General features: G+C 43.0%; 1 protein-coding gene across 1 annotated transcript; it reads left to right on the plus strand.

Moving 5' to 3' along the window:
• Positions 1 to 374: 374 nt before the first annotated feature.
• On the plus strand, positions 375 to 9,909 carry LOC107190752 (protein tincar). The gene is given in 13 exon segments (XM_015579620.1): positions 375 to 628; positions 729 to 1,008; positions 1,113 to 1,340; positions 1,547 to 1,678; positions 2,780 to 3,703; positions 4,054 to 4,241; positions 4,306 to 4,520; positions 4,625 to 5,112; positions 5,203 to 5,401; positions 6,633 to 6,810; positions 7,064 to 7,114; positions 7,841 to 8,047; positions 8,504 to 9,909. Coding segments are annotated over 13 exon segments (4,326 nt in total). The 5' UTR covers positions 375 to 595; the 3' UTR covers positions 9,707 to 9,909.
• The last annotated feature ends 9,767 nt before the right edge of the window (positions 9,910 to 19,676 follow it).

Here is a 19,676-nt window from a genome sequence, read left to right on the forward strand (position 1 = left end):
GTTTCGTAACCATGCCAACAAGCTGACTCATGGGTCAGACTGTTGACACCGAAAAAAGGCTCACATTGCTCACACTGCTAGTCGATGCCACGTTTCGAGGGACAAGAGATCCTTCGCAGGAGTAGCAAAGTCTAGCTTAGTAACGATATATCTCTACATAGTACATACACGTGTAGGTATATGTGTACACATGTAGATACATATCTACATACATACCTACACACACACACACACACACACACACACACACACACACACACACACACACACACACACACAATACTTATCAGTTGGAGCATGCAGCCCCAACAAATGATTTCTTTGTTTGTTCGGTAATTCGGTCGTTTGATTGTTTGAAAAATATGTATAATATAAATACATGATCGAATTTTATCGCGATAAACCCAACGCTCGTCCTTTACTTATATGTGTTGTTAGTAAATACATACTTGGGTATAATCTCTACGAATCGACAGAATGTACTGAATTTCGAAATGTCGTTCTTCCCTTCGTTTTCTTTAGAACTCGTTGTTCCCGCTCTCTGTTTCAGGCACCGTCATCGCCACCGCCACCGCCACCGCCACCGTCACCGAACATGCCCAACGAGAAGGAACTGAAAAAATATCTGGTAAAGAACTTTTGTTCGATAAAAAGGAAAAAGCGTCGATTGTTCGTGGCAATGCGGTGCAGTGGTTAACCAAACGTTTTCCCGACTTGTGCTTTTCTAGAGCAAAATGTCAATGACCGGAAGTTTGATGGGTTACGAAAACAACAACGAGGTAAACCAAGCGAAATGCAAAAAACCACTGAAGCCGCTTCCCATAGTATCCAGTATAAATTCGAGCGGCGGCGTCGCTACGACCGGGAAAACGAGAAAGTCGCGCCGACCAACGAAACGGAACTCGTGTATACGTGGCCATGTGAACAGCTTGTGGTCCGTTTGGTACGGCGTTTTGGCGGTCGCTTTGCAAGCTTACATCGGCATGAGATACGCGAAACGATTTGCCGGTAAGTTGTTGTTTTCTTATTTACCAAGCTTTTTTTTTGTCCTATCAAGTTTACAAACCGAATTCGTAATCTTAATCGGTCATCGGTGTACATTTACTTGGCAGCGTACTTGTCGTTACCTTGGCCCGCGGATGCACCGCCGCCAAAGCTTGAATTGTATGCCTGTTTGGTGCTCGCTGGTACCGGAGTGGTTTTACTTCCGGTCCTACTTGGAGCAGCATTCCTAAAGCTTGGCAATCTCGCCAACGATGGAATAAAGCTTGGCCGTCATTTGACCGCGTGCTCTCGCGATCCACCCTCTTCGTTGCTCACCAATAACAATCCTGACAACAGTGAGTAAACTTCGGAATTTTGTTCACTTTCGGTTTCGGTTTCGGTTTGCTCGTGCTACATATGTATTTCTGTCGCTGCGTTGCTCGAAATGTTCGAGACATTCGTTGTGGGGCAATTAAAGTTGAACTGGACCATGCAAACGAACCTCGTCAGTTTCCGTTGGGTTCATGTCGGTGAGTTGCTGACTCGTTTAAACCGTTCCTAGGCCTGGCAAACAATTTATGGCGACACGGTGGTCCTACGGCGGCGTTTGTGCATCTTTGCACGGCCATGTGCTTCCTCCTACCTTCGCTACTCATGGAAGCCAGGCTTATACATGCCGGATTTTTGCCTAAAGGTAACAAACAGCTCTCCCCTTATATATTTATATGTATTTCGCGTAATTAGTTTTGCACAAAGGCTGCGAAGACGAATAAAAATGTACTTTTTACTATAGTGACGTCACCTTCTTCGCCGTCGCCGTCGCCGTCGCCGTCGCCGCCGCCGTCACCGTCACCGTCACCGCAAACGACGACGACCAACACGACGACAACGACGACTACGACGACGACTACGACGATGACTACGACGATGACTACGACGACGACGACGATGACGACGACACACGTCGCGTTTGTTGGTGGTATAGTTGTCGCGATAGTAGAGTCGACGCGGCATCGTACGGAACAAGTAGTAGTCCCAACGTTAAGCCGGACATGAACGCGAGTGTTTCGAGTCGAGTGCCTCGAGGCTCGAGCGCGACACGGAACTGCTCTCGCCTATACGATTAGAATGGTACCGAGTATGTATTCCGAAATCGGGGACGCACTACTATTACTTCACCGTTGCAACATACATATGTTACATGTGTACGTAAGGTGAAATTGTACATGTTCGGTAAATGCGTTGTCGAAAGAGAAAAAGAATCGATGATGATATCGTTTCTGTATCCGCATGAACGACCGTTGTAAGGAAAACAATTCGCGTTTCGAGAAACGGGTATTTGAGATGTAACAGGGGAAAATTCGTCCCGACCACGTCCTGGCTCGAGTATCGATCGGCCAGGTGTGTGCTATTATGCACACAATTTACCGGCAGTGGCAGCGGTGGCGGCGGTATAACTTACTCTTCGTATATCATTCGGATATCAATCTGTTAATGAAGAGGGTTACGTTATTTTAACTGTTGGTATTTTTATTGGCAACGCGTCCCACGCGCATTCCTACTTGAAAACTGTATGAAGTTGCAAAATGTCGAAGAAGAAAGCATCGAGATGTTGAGAATAATTACTTTACGTGGTTGCCTTGTACGAAGAACCTTTTCCGTTTTAATTGGACGTTACGCAGGGGTTGGAGATCACGTGAAATAGATGACAAAACGAATATGTTGTTCGCGTCGAAATATCGCGAACTAGGGTGATAAGGAAAACGACGAGATAACACGAATTCCTCTTTTACAGACGCGATATGGCGTACGGACCTCGATTGGGTAGTGATTCATCGTGACCGACTTGTTGTATCCAGTTTCTTGACCCCGAACGTGAACCTTAGCATTCTAACTGGTTTCATAACTCCTCAACCATTTGTCACTTTAACGCCCAACGAAGAAATCGACGATGGAGCGAACGATATCGCCACTACGAGTCCAAATGCAACAGGGATCGTTGGCATTAACACCGTCGTCGAGTCTCGTTCCGGGAACGATGGAGAGAATTTCCTTAATGCACGGTTTTTTAATACTAGCTCGGCTTCGATTGCGAATAGCGGCAAGGTTCCATCGTCTTTCAAACCAGGAGATAGCCGTGCGACTTTGTTAAAAACTGTACCGACTTTGAGTACGTTAACGGGAATGGGAACGGTAACGGGAACGGGAACGGGATCAACGATGAAAATAACGACAGGAGCAATGACAGGGTCAAAGACGACGACGGCGACGGCGACGACGACGACGACAACGACGACGAGGACGACGACGACGACGATGACGATGACTACGATGATGACCACGGAGGCGGCACCAGCGGCGATAGAAGTAGTGGCAGTTGGTGGGTCTGTAGCAGCAAGTACATCGATGCCGTCGACGACAACAATGACAGCGGCGATGACGATGTTGAAATCAATGACCGCGTCTTCGAGAATCATCAAGAGCACTACGGCCAGATACGGTGCCACTGTTAAACGTCCGACTCCAAGAACGATCCTTAGAAACAGTAATTCAAAGATCAGATCAAAGACGAGAGGTTTCGGAAAAAGTTCGACGACCATTAGACCAGTAATCGGGATGGTTACCGGAGGAAACATGACGGTGCAGAGTATGTCCCTGACAATGAATAGTTTGGCCGACTTGGATCATCCGGAGAAATTGAATCTCGAAATTGAAACTGGTAAGGATTGTTTTGATTGATTTTATTATATATGTGTACCCCCACGAGCAAACTCGGCTTCCGTTAGGGGGAAAAATGACATAGGAGAAGGGCCTTCTACCACTTGGTAAATTTATTTCAAGTACCGAAATAAATGTTAAATCAAATGTTAATATGGCATAAATTTCAATAATTCCCGATACCAAATTGTAGGAGGCCCTTCCCTCCCCTACATCGCTTTTCCCCCACGCGGAAGCCAAGTTTACTCGCGAGTGTACGTAACCGCGACACGACAGTCCAGTTTTCTGTGGTCTCTCGAATAACGTACCTATGGAATAAGATAATTTCATTTGACTTGCACATTTCTGTAGCAGAATCTTATGGACCCGTCACTTTGGAGTATTTAAATTACGCGGTGGCCCTTGGAGTTTATTCTGTGAGATATCCCGCAGTGTTCTGGTCGTGTAACAAAGCACTGGGTACAATTTTCAGTGTTCAGCTGGTCTTGAACTCTGCTCAAAGCTTACTCGCATACGTTGGAATGTCCGTTCTTTACAAGGTAAGCGAGTTAAGAAAATTTCACCGTCGAATATTTTCGAGGATTTCACGTCTAAAACCTTCAGGTTCAAGTAGTGGGACCGTTGAAAGTGTTGCCCGTTCTCCGGCAACAGTACCGCACGTTATCCAGTTCCAGCAGTATATCGAGTATATTCGGAGACTCGTACTTCCTCTTGAATCCACACGTCACTCTCGTTTTGTTTGGTCTTTCCTCCCTCCTGGTACTGTGTTCCAGCATGGTGATGTATTTCTACGCTTACGGCAGGTGAGTGTTGTTGTTGTTGTTGTTGTTGTTGTTGTTGTCGTCGTTGTCGTCGTTGTCGTAGTTGTCTAGTAGTAGTAGTCGTCTGTAGTGTATATGTGTACATATGTAGAAGGAGAAAGTAAAAAGGAACAGAAGGTGAGGTGATTCGTTGATGATTCTATAGATTCACGGCATTATTGGATATATTTTATCCATTGCACTGCCCTGTGTGTCTTCTTGGCAATCGCTATCTGTAGCGCACCGTTGCTCTACGATTACAGTGTCGTGTATCGCGCCAGTCTGGATGGCGCGATTCTGGCTTGTATCGTTGCCACCGTTCTTCACCTCTTTCTTTGGTTGTTGTTATGGATCTGCCTAACAATAAAACAACGGTGGACATTCAAGCTGCGAGTAACGATCGGCCGAGCGACCGTAAGGTCCGCGAGATCGGTTAAACTCGTGACCGACGTCGATCTGTTATCGGCCAGGGACGACGAAGACGGTACTTGTGCGCCGCTGTTGGTCGTTGGCAACGGTAGAACCTATACCATTGCTGATGCTTCGCCCAAGAAAGCCATCATGAGCGTGATACAAAAGGCAGCCATCGAAAGGAAGGCTCGCGCACAAGGTAACATCTACCGTTCTATCTTCGCCATTGTCAAGACAATCACAAAGCGGTCGTTGAACGTGCTCGCAGTGTTGATGCCACTTGTTTCAGGGAACACAGACTCCTGTGAGGGTGACTCGGCAGCTGACGACGAGCAGATCTATTGGCTGAGACCGAAACTACGACCGTCGCCGACGCAATCACCGAACGATACCAACGGCCCACCGACAACAGAAAAGGGTTGGCTGAACAAGAAATGCAAAAAGCCCAAGGTCACCTTTAACGACCTGCCTAGTACGTCAGGCTCGCGGTAACTACCCTCCTCCCTCCTCTTGGTGTCTTTCAGTACAACCTACTTGGTGTCATTAGTACCCCAAGTCGTGTCCTTTGCTTTTTCCTTCTGCAAACAGTCACCTACTTTTACCCTATCGATTTCGCCTATTGTCTGAAACTCTCCGCTTCCGCTGTCACGCGCATCAATAGGTACATACTATACATATACCCCTGCTTCAATCGATCGACCGATCATTTATGCCTACAATCAGGGAGAAAATTAAGTGGACAAGCAGTGAATGTGGTTATCATTCGGGTTTAGTCGAAACAGTTCAGTTGGTGTTCACTTGAATTTTATTATTTATTATTATAGGTACATACCTATATACATATACCCTAAGTACATATTATGTACGGTATGCGCATTATTTATAAAAAGATATAAAACAGTATTAATTGTTCATGGTTGTATATTTACTCTCAGTGACCTGAGATTATATGTACACGTATACAGGTAGCGTACTTTTGATAAAAAATAATTCCAACCAACATATTATTATGGAAGTTACATATTACCATAGAAGTAAATTGTATTTAATGCTGATAGCAACAAGCTCAAGGGGGTAAAATTAAGTAATGATAGAATTAAGTGTATTGTAATTGCTTACAGTTCTTGAGTAAATACAATAGTTTATGTACACTGAGAATATATTATAGAATAAATGGAATTTACGTTATCACGAACTGTGCTGTTTTAATTACGCACGAATGATAACCATTTTCAAGTACTCGTCCACTTAATGTTCTCCCCGACTCTCTGTACATATATGTGCATACATGTATATGTATGTATGTACGTATGTATATGTATATATATATATATATATAAAATATCGATTCGCAAAGCGCTAACGTGTGTGTTGCACGCACCCACGAAGGTTGAATTTGTTGACTCGCAATCACTCTGACGCTGTGTCCCTTGTTGGTTTATGTGATTTTCCGTTTCGCTAACCATCCGGCGAAATAGACCGTGATCGTGTTAAAAACTTTTTATTCGATCGATGTTGCTTTTCTTCCCCTCTATGGATCTGTTTCGCCAAGGCGAACGTTACCGTTCGACTCGATCGAACGTGTGATACGTGATACATACATAATTGGCCTTGGCAACGATTCGTATTATTACTCCAGCCCCGTTCGCAACCGCTGAACACATTTTGATTGAAAAGCTGCATTAAACCCCAACGTATTTCGACGCATTGTTGTTTTAGTAATAAGGGAAAAGCCAGACGAGGCGGCGGCAGCGGCAGTAGCAGCGTCGGGGGCGACAGCGGCGGTGCTGTCGATGGAACCAAACCGGAGGAAGACGGAGATTATGCTACGCTACGGGAATTACCGTTGATAACGTCTCTGAATCCCGCCGATGATTCAACGTCCGAAGAGAACAAGGTACTATCAGATGTATATCCTGTCTAGCCCTGACCTATCGCGTTTTGTCGTTCTTTCGTTCCGTCGTATCGTTGTATCGTTGTATCGTTGACCGCTCACCGGAGAAAATCTCATTTGGAGCGAATTGGAACAAGTCCCGAATTACGTTTAAAACCGCTCGTGTTTATTATCGCGATGCAAACTTTCCCAACAATTTTCTATTCGATTCTCTTTATCGACTCTTAATTTATTCAGTTCTCTTTTGCTTGGACAGTGGGGAAGATGGTTGATAGCCCATAGGGGCGGTATATCTAAGTTTGGAGACGTAAGATACAAAAAAAGATCTGTTTTTTTGTGTTTATATGCTTGGAAGTACTCTTGCGATATTAACGTTCATTAATTAATTGTCCGTGTGTGGTTTTGATTGTACACTGACATGCATTAATAGTAAACGGGATAGGTAAAACATAGGACCTGTCGAAAATGTTTACGGTGCAATCACAACACAGACTAACACCAATTATAGATATTACTTTTGCGGCATATTGTTTTCAGTCGTTGAGGTACGAATAATTTTTCAGTGCCGGTATATTTGCATGCATACGTACATACATGCATACGTACATACATGCATACGTACATACATGCATACGTACATACATGCATACGCACATACATACATACATACATACATACATACATACATACATACATACATACGACATTGGAATACGACAGATTTCTGGTACACGAATCCTTTATTAGAGACATTCGAACTACCCATACTTATCCGTGTCTACAGACTGCTGGTTCTAGTACTGTATTTGATTAACGGGAAGTGTAGTTGCAGATCTAGCAGACTTGAAAAGTTGTTGACAGTACATGTAGACGAAAGATCTCCGACCGCATCCTTTTGGAAAAAGTTTAACCATTCATTTTTTCGTATCTCCTTTAAACCAGTTCTTGGTTTACTCGTATCGTTCGGATACAAGAGAATTCGCATCGTGTATATCGAATTTAAATCGTTAACAGTTTTCAATAATTCCAACAGCTGCTCGAGTGCGTGAACAACGACCAAGTGACTTACTACGCTAGTGCGAATCGCGATCTGCAACCCTCGGAAGGTGATCCCTCGCCACTCTTGACTCCAGACCTCTTGTCCGATCCCACCTTGGAGCCACTTCCATTGCCACCTCCGACTCCAACACACGCACAGAGCACCGACGTAACTACGGCGCCACTAACCGCTAACACCCAGGTACTAACAACCTTAATGTTCAACGTTTAATTTGCGGGTGGGCCAACTATTTGACGGTCGGTTAGATTTATTCGGTAGGGCACGACGACGAGAACTTTGATGCCACGTCGGAGTGAAGTTAAACACCGAAGGGATCACCCTTTTCGTTCGGTATACAATATACTAATACATATACCTAATTACCTATGTGGTTCGCTATGATTATGGTTGGCTCATCCTGTTTGATATTCATACACCGTTAATATTGTTGTTCGAGATAAGTGATTACGCGCTCATTACACCGTATACAAGAAAGCGTGGTGTTAAGAGAAACATTCGATGGAACGAAGAAACGGGCGTTGTCGTCGTCGATGTTGTTGTTGTTGTTGTTGTTGTTGTTGTTGTTGTTGTTGTTGACGGCGTCGTTCTCGTTGATACCGAATATAGCCGCACGTGGATTCGTTGGATTCGTTTCAGATGAACAGTGGGCAAACGCCGCGCTGCTTACGCCGAGCGGATTCGGGTATGCCACACGAGGAATTGACCCCTCGTTCGGATTCATCCAACTCACCACCGTTGGAGGCTGTCGGTGGTAGTAGCGGAACTGGTTCGATGGCCGGTCACAGTAACGGGAGCAGCCATAGCGAAACGTCGTCGAGCGGTGTGCACAGCAACGCGAGTAATGCGAGTTGCCAACGACGAGCGACCAGCGTGGACGATTTGACCGGCGAGCAACGAACCGGCGAAGAACCGCGAGAACAATGGCGTAGCTGCTCGTTGCAGCGCGGTATTCAACCACCGACGGCGGCGGCGGCGACGACGGCGGCGGCGACGACGACGACCAGTCGTCTAGTGGGTAGTGGCGGTGGTGGTGGTAGTGGTAGTTGTGGTGGTGGTGGTGGTCAATCCTTCTCTTCACCCCTGTACGTGAACCACGTGCCGTTATTTGCGAATCCTAATATGATGAATGCGACGGCGAACCCCAATGATGCCGTGATTCCCGGCTCTGGCTCCAGTTCTGGATCCGGATCCGGATCTGGACCCAGCTGCCCGGCAGCTATTCTTGAAAACGCGAACGAAGCAACTGTCGTCATTAGGCGCAAACTTTCGAGGACAAAGCTCACGGATCCGTTGAATCCTAACGAGGAGCCGTTCGGTCGTTCTACAAACATGCGCATGACGTCTTTTACGGAGGGCAACGATATTCGTGTACACGCCTCGTCCGCCACGCTGCCGCACTATCCGACCCAACCGGTTGTCACGTATCCACACTGTTCGACCATGCCGTTGCCTCACGTGTCCCACGCGAGCGTCGCCGGTTCGCATATGACCGGGTCCACGACCGGAAGCTGCGGGTCGGTGCCAAGGCATGCGAGCGTCGCGCACCCATCGCAAATGCATTCTACGGTCCCTTCGCATACCACTCTGCCGTCTCACCATAACGGCGTTAGACTTTTGCAGCCTAGTTTCCCAGCCAACAATCCTTTCGTCAAACGATTTCCACCTGTACAGCTACACACGCAGTCCTGGGCTTTACCGGGCCATCACACATTTCCTCAGATACAGCAAGCGAACGGGAAAATATCGTCGGTAGCCGGTCAAATCAGACATACTGATCGCGATTCAGCCAACTTTTCCATGGCCAGTAGCGGTGATTCCGACACGTGTTTGCCTCACTAAACAGTTTCAACAGCAAATCGCCCGCCCCGCTTCTCGCATTACTTATGACTTATCTTATTCGTGAAATGTCTCGCATTCCAAACGACTCCATTCGATTCAAGCTGATCTCGAATAGGTAGTATATGATATATGTATTCTCGGGGGAGGAGGTCGTCAACGATGCCAAGGATTATAACGAACGACACATCATGTGTCACATACGCACACACGTACTGTAACAGCGTCGATCGACGACACCGTTCTTCGAGTAAGTCGAATTTTTTCAAAAACGGAAAAGATATTTGCGCGTCTGACTCGTTGAATAAAATTGCCGGAGAATGATTCTACTTAATGTATGTATATTTTCAATCGGCGTTCGCAATTTACGACAAACATCATAATTACATATCAAGTACATACATATACATATGTATACATTTCTATTTCACTACAGAGAAGAATGAATCTCCATGAATCTCCAAGAAACCGCGTATAAGGTTATATTTTTCGTGTCATGAACAGGAAGTCACGGTCTGAACGGGACAACGTTTAGTCGTCCAATTTTCATATCAAACGGCTTCCCGAAACATCGGGACCAATTGCAAACAAAGGGCTTTCGCGATTCTGTAACCTCAGTCCAGTCCCTGTGACATGAATATAGAAACTACTTTGAAAATGGAACGCGCGTATCTAGTCAGACATACAATATCTCGCAAATCCATCCGTTGCACCGTTTCGAATACGGTAAATGCTCGAGATGAGCCTTTTCTCTTTTCGGAATGCAGACGTGTTACGAGTTCGATGTATCGACGATGTACATTATTTTTAGGTCGAGCGAAGCGAACACTCGAGATTGAATATGATCGTGCGACAGCAACCGTATAAAAAATAATTGATATTGCAATAGGTACTCATCGGTGTGTGTAGGTGTATACGCACACGTACAAACACACACACATGCGCGCGCGCGCCTATACACAAGAAAAATGCATCTCGGCTATTCGCTCTCAGGAATTGGTCGACCGGGGCGGGTTTGCTGAGTAGCGTTCCAGAACGGTGCGTGGACGGTGCATCGCTCGATTGTTTACGGATGGTGTGTATACCACTTATTATAGCGGCACATTTTGCCTAGTATATGTATAGTTAAGAATCAAATAACTCGCTTCTCGCACGTGCTGGCTCGTGTAACATTTTCCATACATTTTCGTTCTGTTTACAAGAGGTATTGCACTTTATTAACATTTTTATAAAGGGTACCGTTAAGTCATTATTCGAAGTGATGAAGTTAGCCGAGAGAACATCCTGTTTATAGTATTTATTTATTTTTCATCTCAACTAGTTCTTGTCTCTTCGCTTTTGATTCTGTAATACTTTTGCTTTTTTTCTACCCCAGAATATCACGTTCGTTCTTCTTTCTCATGTTCGGTAAATTAAAATTGTGTTGCAGATTTTTCTATTATACGTATGATCCCACTGTATTATGAGAAACGGTGAAGGGGAGAGAAAACGTATGCGCGCCTAACAATATCGTAATGAGATAATGTTACGTTTTCCGAGGGTTGTAAGTTCGGTTACTTAAAACTTGAAATATAGCTGGAACTCGACCGAGTTTTGCGAATGGAAATGGTTTCGATACATATACATACATATGTAAGTGTAAGCCAGTGTAAGGAAACGTAAACGGCTAAAAAGTTGGTTGTATAATAATAGCGACCGATTGTCACGATAAACGAGACGGGTAGCGGGTTAGACGAGGTTAGCACGTGACGGTTAATTAGAAAAGGTTAAGGGAACGACTACTGCCACTAATCGCGAGGATCTACGGATCTCTGTTACATACATATATGTATAATATCTACGTACAATTTAGTTGTTTCATCGACTGCCACGTTATTTCGTCCTTTCGTGAATACCTAAGGGTTGGTTTTGAGACGCGTCTTCGTTTTACTCGTTACCATTTGCAGGAATCGGTGTGATTCACTTCCTTCCTGCTTTTCCTCCCGATTCTCTAAATGTTGCTGGAGACGCGCGAGACGGTAGACGCTGAGCTCGGGGGGCAAACATCGCATCATCTTCAAATCACGAATTCAATTGGATCAACGCGCGGCAACGAAATTCAGTGTCTCTGCCACGTGGAGTTGGTCGGCTGCTTGTGTTCACGATCAGTAACACGACGAACAACGATGACCCGGGCCCGAAGCCCGTATTAGACCGATCGAAAGCTACATACACACTACACGCACATACATACATACATACATACATACATACATAAATACTTACATGCATATAATATGTATTTATAAAACATAATATTTCGACATCTCTGCTCGTTACGGATTGTACATTGAAAGTGCAAGAATATGGTTTGCAACGCGCTTTCGTCGAAATGAAAAACCGAACGCAGACTTGGCAAAATCACAGCGACGAGAACAAAGATTGTACTGTATATTTATTTATGGCTGTACTACGATATCAATGTTGGGCGATGAATTGCGAACAGATATCGCGACGACGATTTTCAAAAAAAGGATGATAGTATTTTTATGAACAATCTTTACAAATCAGACTAATACATGCACAGAGTAGGAACAGTAACACGGTGGTACCACTTACTGTGTCGCACTCTATACATATTACTTATACATACGGTAGATAGAATGTACGGAGTAAATAGGATGCACGCGTTTCAGTTGCTCGACGAATTAGTGGATCTTCTTATGATTTCGAGTCGCGACTATTGTACCTTCGAACGTAACGAGATGTGTATTAGAAACGCTGCTGCTCAAACGAATACGTGGAAACGAACAGTATCTTTACCTTTGGGTACCTCTTCCAACCGTTTTCACGGGATAAATTGTAATTAAAATCGCGAAAAGCGAAACGCATAGTTTGCAGAGACAAAGATGGAATCAAGAACACGGTTAGCTCCAACTGTCGAGCAGATCGAGCGTGTATAGCGTACAGCTTTTTTATACGAATGATCGAGTAGGTGTCGTTTGAATCGTAATCACATGTATTTTTTTATGCACTTTTTGCGCTACCGAACAAACCAACGAACCACGATGTGAACCGAACGTGTTCGCGGAAATATCGAAATATCACATTTTTCAATGTGTACAATCATGGTCTATCGATCGGCGTCGACTGTTTTCAGATCGAACGTTATTCATCGCGGTCGTCTTCCCCGAATTTTCCTCCACCTCGCCGAACGAATCGTCGACAACGTGGTTTAAAAACAATAGTTAGGTACATGTATACCAGCGAACGAACGCGAGCAAATTCTATCTTTCAATCGAGCCCCATACGAGAAATTCAACAAAGTATGTATGTATTCTTATCGTAGAAGATATTTCTTGATTTTTCCATTGCCGAGTCGTGGTGGCATGCCTTGCCGCGAATACTAGACGACTGTAAAGGCACGAAGAAAGATCCTAAACCGTGTGCTTGGTGAAATAAATACGGATGAATCGAAACGACGACGGTTGCGGGAAAAGGCTATCGAATCGTACACGCAAGAATCGGTTAGGTGGGGAAGCCTTTGGTTATTCGAGCAGATTATGCTGGAAAACCCCGGTAATTTTTATACATTGGTAGGATCGGATAGAGTGAAATTTTTCGTGAAAAAAATACAAAGTTTCGAATCTATTCTTCTATGGTCGAAAGCATCAAAACAAATGCAGTTAAAGCTTTATTTATGGTATCGACGGAAAGGGAAATGAAGCGAAGCAACGCAACGCAAAGCAAAGCAAAGCAAAGCAAAGCAAAGCGCACACCTACACGCAATATCCGAGTACGCGTCGTATACTCGCTTCTTTTTCATTCATTTTTTCTTTTCTCTTCTCATGAGCGTACACGACACGACAAAAAGTATAAATACAAATAGTAAATAATAATAATGCACAAATTCAACCTAGACGCGTGTAATACGGCGGTAGAATCGAATTCGTTTCTTTTCATTTGTTCGTCGTGTTGTCGTGTTGTAATTATAACGGCGGGACGATCAGATGACGATAAACGAGCTTGATTCGCAAGAATCGATCGTTGATTTGGAAAAATGATAAAGCTTTCACTGTACTTGTATATTTTTCCATGCGAGCCGTAAGCGTTTCCTTAAATATCGATACGGTATTAATAATACTAGATAAACTTGATTCTATCTTTGTCGGTAGGTAAGAAAAGACCTTTGCGCCATGTTTTGCTCGAAAAAGATAGACGAAAAGGCTTAACGCGCGTACGGTATTCTTTCGGACGGCATTACGGGTTACGGTAAATCGACCAATTGTATCGTAAGTTGACGAACTATAAACGAAACCGAATACTGTTATTACGGTATATGGAACGATGTAACGTGTATCGTGTATCGTGAATCGTGTATCGTGGATCGTGGATCGTGGATCGTGGGCCGATCGTCGTACATATCACGATGGAGAATGAATCCGTTCCCGTTCGACGGCGAACACAACGAGAGATAATCTGGTCGATTTCTTTCGTTGATCTTGCCGTTCGTTCGTGAAATCTGATTACATATTCAGTGATCGAGAATCGGCAATATCAGCAGCGGTACAGCTACTTATGTATAACGAGGGAGGCGTTGTTCGACGAAAAAACGAAGGATCGGGCCAGTGAAAATATTTTTTTACCGTCTAGTTAGCGTCAGTCAGCTATCGAACTTTGTTCGTTTTAGATACGGCTGGAAGTTTAACGCGGAAACGTCGGCTAACGAAGGAAGGCTGTGACTCTTCTTTGAATGGAAACTCTCCAAGTTACCGAGTTCTTGTCAGACCTCTATTCCTCCTGACCGAGTCATGACACATTCAAGCGTGTGTTTTGTAACTGCTAAACACAAAAACGGAGTAATAAAAGAATGCATGCGAAAAACAGAGAAACTGTGTGCGCACGTGCGTGCGTCTGAATATGTGAGAGAAGCGAATTTTGCGTGCGAACGGACACGCGTGCACGTATGAAAATGAGATAGAGATGAACGGAGAGGATAAGAGATAGGTAAACGAGATAATGTGCACGAGTATCTTGATCCCCGTTATCCTCGACAATTCCTCCGAAAAATGTAAATAGTTAAACACCGAATCGTGTCGCTGGAGAATCGAGTACGAGTGATCACAGAACGAGAATGAGTGTAAACGAAGAATTCAGCGAATGTGTACGAATAATTGTATAAAGACTGATTAGGCTAGCCTTGGTATTTATTCGAATACACACGCAGTGTTAATTGCTATCGCTTTGCGCGCTCTCGAATACAAGACGGAGCACGAGATACCAAAGGTAATTTTTACCAGATTCCACTTTTTCTCTTATTCATTGACTTGTATTGTTCGTATTCAACTGTGATACTCGGGCGCGAGTACCGCTGAACACTTGAAACGTTGAAAATGTCCAATCGGTTGCAAATTGAATCGTATCGTATCGCATCGCATCGCATCGCATCGCATCGCATCGCATCGCATCGAGTTGAAAAGAAATTGAAAGAATTGGGCAAAAAATTCTTTGGTGCATACCTTTCACGTACGATCCAACTGAAAGATTCGAGTGTACGCGGCGCCGGTCGTCTTTCGATCCGAAAAACGTGTCTAGGCATGAGACTTAGGATGATGATAGTGTACGAGAGTCACGAGATTTGTCTGGATATTTGCAAGAGTAAACGAGTGATAGATAAACAAAGGGAATAGGAATTGAATCGATGAAACGTAACGCGTTTCGGTGTTCTTGGTTTTATATCATTTCAATTATTCGTAAATACGACATTTCGTCGTGTTCTCGAAAACATGCGGTCGAAGCAAAGAGAAAAAGAAAAATTGTTTGCACGGTTGTGTAACAGCGACATTATTATCGTCGCAATGTATCAATATTACTCGATGCATCGTATAAACACGTAAACTAGATGTAAACTTTGTATATTCATTTACCAAGAGAATAAAGGTAAACTATTCGAGGATATGTCTGGTCGAATTCCCAATATAAACGAAACATAAGAATAAAAGCAGACAGGAGATACACTTAAGAGACAAGAGTCGTTTTTTTTCACTTTTCTCAACGACAATGAAACGCATACTTTGAATGCGTACCAATACTTTTATTGTTTCGACTTTCTACATACATCCGAGTACGTGCTAACGGATTTATTAAATACATACCCTATTTAATTTTGTATTTCGGTACCATTACGTGAAACAGTTTAAATTGCATTATGTACCTTGGCTGCTGTACCTATTACTTTTCATACAGGTACATATGTATGTATATTTATACATATATTACTGTGTTTCAAGTTTCATTTCTTGCAGAATAAGGTGCGTGTAAACATACAACATATACGCGTATAATGTAAACATTTCAGGCTGTCTCTCTGTATCGCTACGCATACACATGTGCATATGTATTCCGTATAAATGTACAGTTGCTCACAAAATTGTCGATTCCATTTCACACGTACTGCATATTTCACGTATCTATTTAATTAGTGTTTACGTCATAACTAACAATTCTATAATAATACCATTATCAACCAAAAAGTTATGTACATTCCACTTTAAACAGTACTGCTACTTCCAAAAGTGACGAGAAAGGTGCACGCGGAATTTCGCTAACAAAAATTTGCTCGGTCAATGCGTAAGAAATTGAAACTCATAGCAAGACTGCGTAGATATCCGATAAACTACCAAGTTACATACTGTAAACAAGTTTTTGGAAAATGAACACTGAATTAAAGTAGTCACTTTACTACTACTTCCACCGGTAACATAATACTGTCTCACCTAAACTATGTATAATTTCGCAATTGAATGTATCCTAAGCCAAAGTACACTAACCATATACATACATTCAGTACTACGTACGATCAGCATTTCTAATTTCAACGTTGATAAATACCAATATGTATAAAAAATCTTACGCGTATAGGACGGTGGAACACTTCCGTCAGTAACTGTAACTGTATGTATGTATGTAAAAGGTGTTTTTTTAGCTTAGATAGAACTTTCGATAGGGATAACTGTCAATACAAGCTGTCCTTCTGACTGCTCTTGTTGATATTTATGTTCAGTATAGTCTGGCAAATCATCATGAATAGACCCACGCTCGAAGAACGCTACCAAATTATCCAAATTTACATTGGAAATCAGTCGTCGATTCGCGCAACTTATAGACAACTTCGTGAATTTTATAGCGCACATAATAGTCCATCTGAGCAAGCCATCCGTCGAACTATGGATAGATTTCGTACCACATACTCTCTAAATGATGCAATAACTCCAACACGCCAAAGGAATGTGCGCACTGAAGAGAATATTGCTGCTGTAAATGAAAGTGTGGAAGAAGATCGAAATTTATCGATTCGTCGTCGGTCGCAGGAATTGGGACTCTGTCCGTCCACTACGTGGAAAATTTTGCGCAAAGATCTTGGCCTACACACCCGTATAAGATCCAGCTGGTACAGGAATCAAAAAGCCACGAGACCATCATACGCGTCGTTCTTTCGCCGATTGGGCTCTAGGGCAGTTGGAAACTGACCCGTTGTTTTATCGCAAAATTGTGTTTAGCGATGAGGCTCATTTTTGGCTTAACGGGTTTGTTAATAAGCAAAATTGCCGCATATGGAGTGAGAGAAATCCACAAGAGACCCTACAGACTCCATTATATCCAGAAAAATCCACCGTTTGGTGCGGTTTACACGCTGTGGTGGGCATCATTGGACCTTACTTCTTCAAAAATGAAGCCGGAGGTCGTGTTACAGTCAATGGAGATTGTTACCGCACCATGATCAATGATTTTTTGTTTGAAAATATGGATGACATTGATCCGGACGAGATGTGGTTTAAACAGGATGGCGCTACGTGCCATACGGCGACGGCAACCATCGACTTATTGAAATCAAAATTTAACGATAAGTTGATTTCGAGAAATGGACCTGCCAATTGGCCTCCAAGGTCGTGTGATTTAACACCTCTCGATTATTTCCTGTGGGGCCACGTGAAGTCACTGGTTTATGCTGATAAACCAGCAACAATTGACGCCTTGGAGGCCAACATTATTCGTGTTATCTGTGACCGTATGGGCCAGCAGTGCTCGAAAAAGTGGCCCAAAATTGGACGTCCAGAATGCGCTTCGTCAAGAACAGCCGCGGTGGCCATATGCCGGAAATCATTTTCAAATGTTAATGCCATGTATTGATCTTTCGAATGAATAAAACAATTTGATTAAAATTACATTTTTTGTGTTATTTTTTACAATTTCAAGTTCTATCGGGCTTAAAAAAACACCCTTTATGTATGTATGTATGTATGTATGTGTGTATGTATGTATATATATATATATATGTACATATGCATACATATTTAAATAGCTGTTTGGCTAAGTGACTGCAGGGTTGCACAACATATCGTTTTGTGTGTTAGGCGCTTCTCGCAATGTATACATGTATACACGTATATGTACATTACATATTACTTACTGTTCATTTTTCTTTACCTATTTATATTTCATATTTATGTACGTATATTTATAATTTATTTCTTTATGGCGCTGGTAGAACAATAATTATGCACATAACGTTGTAATAAGGTATTGCTATGATTAGACGTATTGACGCATTAGGATAGGTTTAAAAATGTTTGTAACAACAACAAGAGATGTTAACAGAGCAGGGACCCTCGAATTATATGATTCTGCAGGAATTAATACTGTTCGCGTATCCTTGTTTCCATTGGTTCGTTGTACGAGTCTTATATGTACTTTCTTCGTTTGATCGTTGAACGTTTCACGCGTGCCAGTTGCGCGCTCACGACAACGTTAGAAAACTTATTCGTTGATCGATCGTTTACTTACTTAACTCGAAACTAAATCTACCGTTCTCGTCTAACGGGTAGTATAAAATGCTAAGCGATCCTACGGATATCGGGAGCCCTATTCCTATCGGATGACACAGACCACGGAATACGTACTTGGAACAAGTGACACGCGTTTTAGTACACGGTTTATCGATTAAGAAGTCGCTTCTTAGATTTCGGATCTCGTACGCATTTCTTAATCCCTGCGAAATGAGCTACAAACGATCCACAACTTTCTTCGTGCATTCGAGTGCAAATAGAAAACTACAAATACGGAAGATTTAGAAAAATATATGTATATCGTCGTCGGTATAGAGAACCTCTAGAGCTACTAAGTGCGAAATAATGGTTATTAAAACGAGTGAAAATTAATGGAACTGCACAATCAACAGAATTACTGGAAAAACAACCGATATCTCCAGTATTTACTCTTATTAATCGCAGGTACGCGGACGTATTGACTCGACGAAGACAAGATGTATTGCGTAGGAAGAAGGAGGATGCATCCTTAAGACTTGCCTACTACTAGATCGTCACTATTTAAGCTAAACGTATATCGTAAGTACTGTTGATATCATTATCAGACTGTTTCAGGACGTTGCGTACATGTTCGCCCGTGTATCTTTACTTACTGCTGACCTCTCTTTCTCTCCCCCCCCTCTCTCTCTCTCTCTCTCTGTGTGTGTATGTTGTGTGTGTGTGTGTGTGTGTGTGTCACGTGGTAGTTAATAGGTCACGATATAAAATCTATGATTACAACAATTAACAATTAATATTTACCGGTCAACATTGATGAAGGAACGCGTTGTCGTGCCGTCTATTTTAGAACGGATACTTGACGATTATTGTACATACATGTTAAGAGATAATTCCGACTTTCGATTGCTCGTCGTTCGAAAATTGGTGAACGACAGATATGAGAAAAAGGACGGGAAAATAGATCTGTTAAATTTCCAAGAATCTCCTGCATCGTATATTGACTTACTTTGATTTACGAGCTACGCGTATTAAGGGCACCCGAGAATTGATCGCAGTTACTCTAACTTGTTCTAGTCTAAATCTACATCGTAACACGAATTATTAACTGTAACATTATTATTGACTAACTGCACCAATTTCCGAACAAACAGTTCCGACGGCAAATAGCC

This window comes from Dufourea novaeangliae, unplaced genomic scaffold (assembly GCF_001272555.1).
Source record: "Dufourea novaeangliae isolate 0120121106 unplaced genomic scaffold, ASM127255v1 scaffold196, whole genome shotgun sequence".
NCBI classification, from domain to species: domain Eukaryota; kingdom Metazoa; phylum Arthropoda; class Insecta; order Hymenoptera; family Halictidae; genus Dufourea; species Dufourea novaeangliae.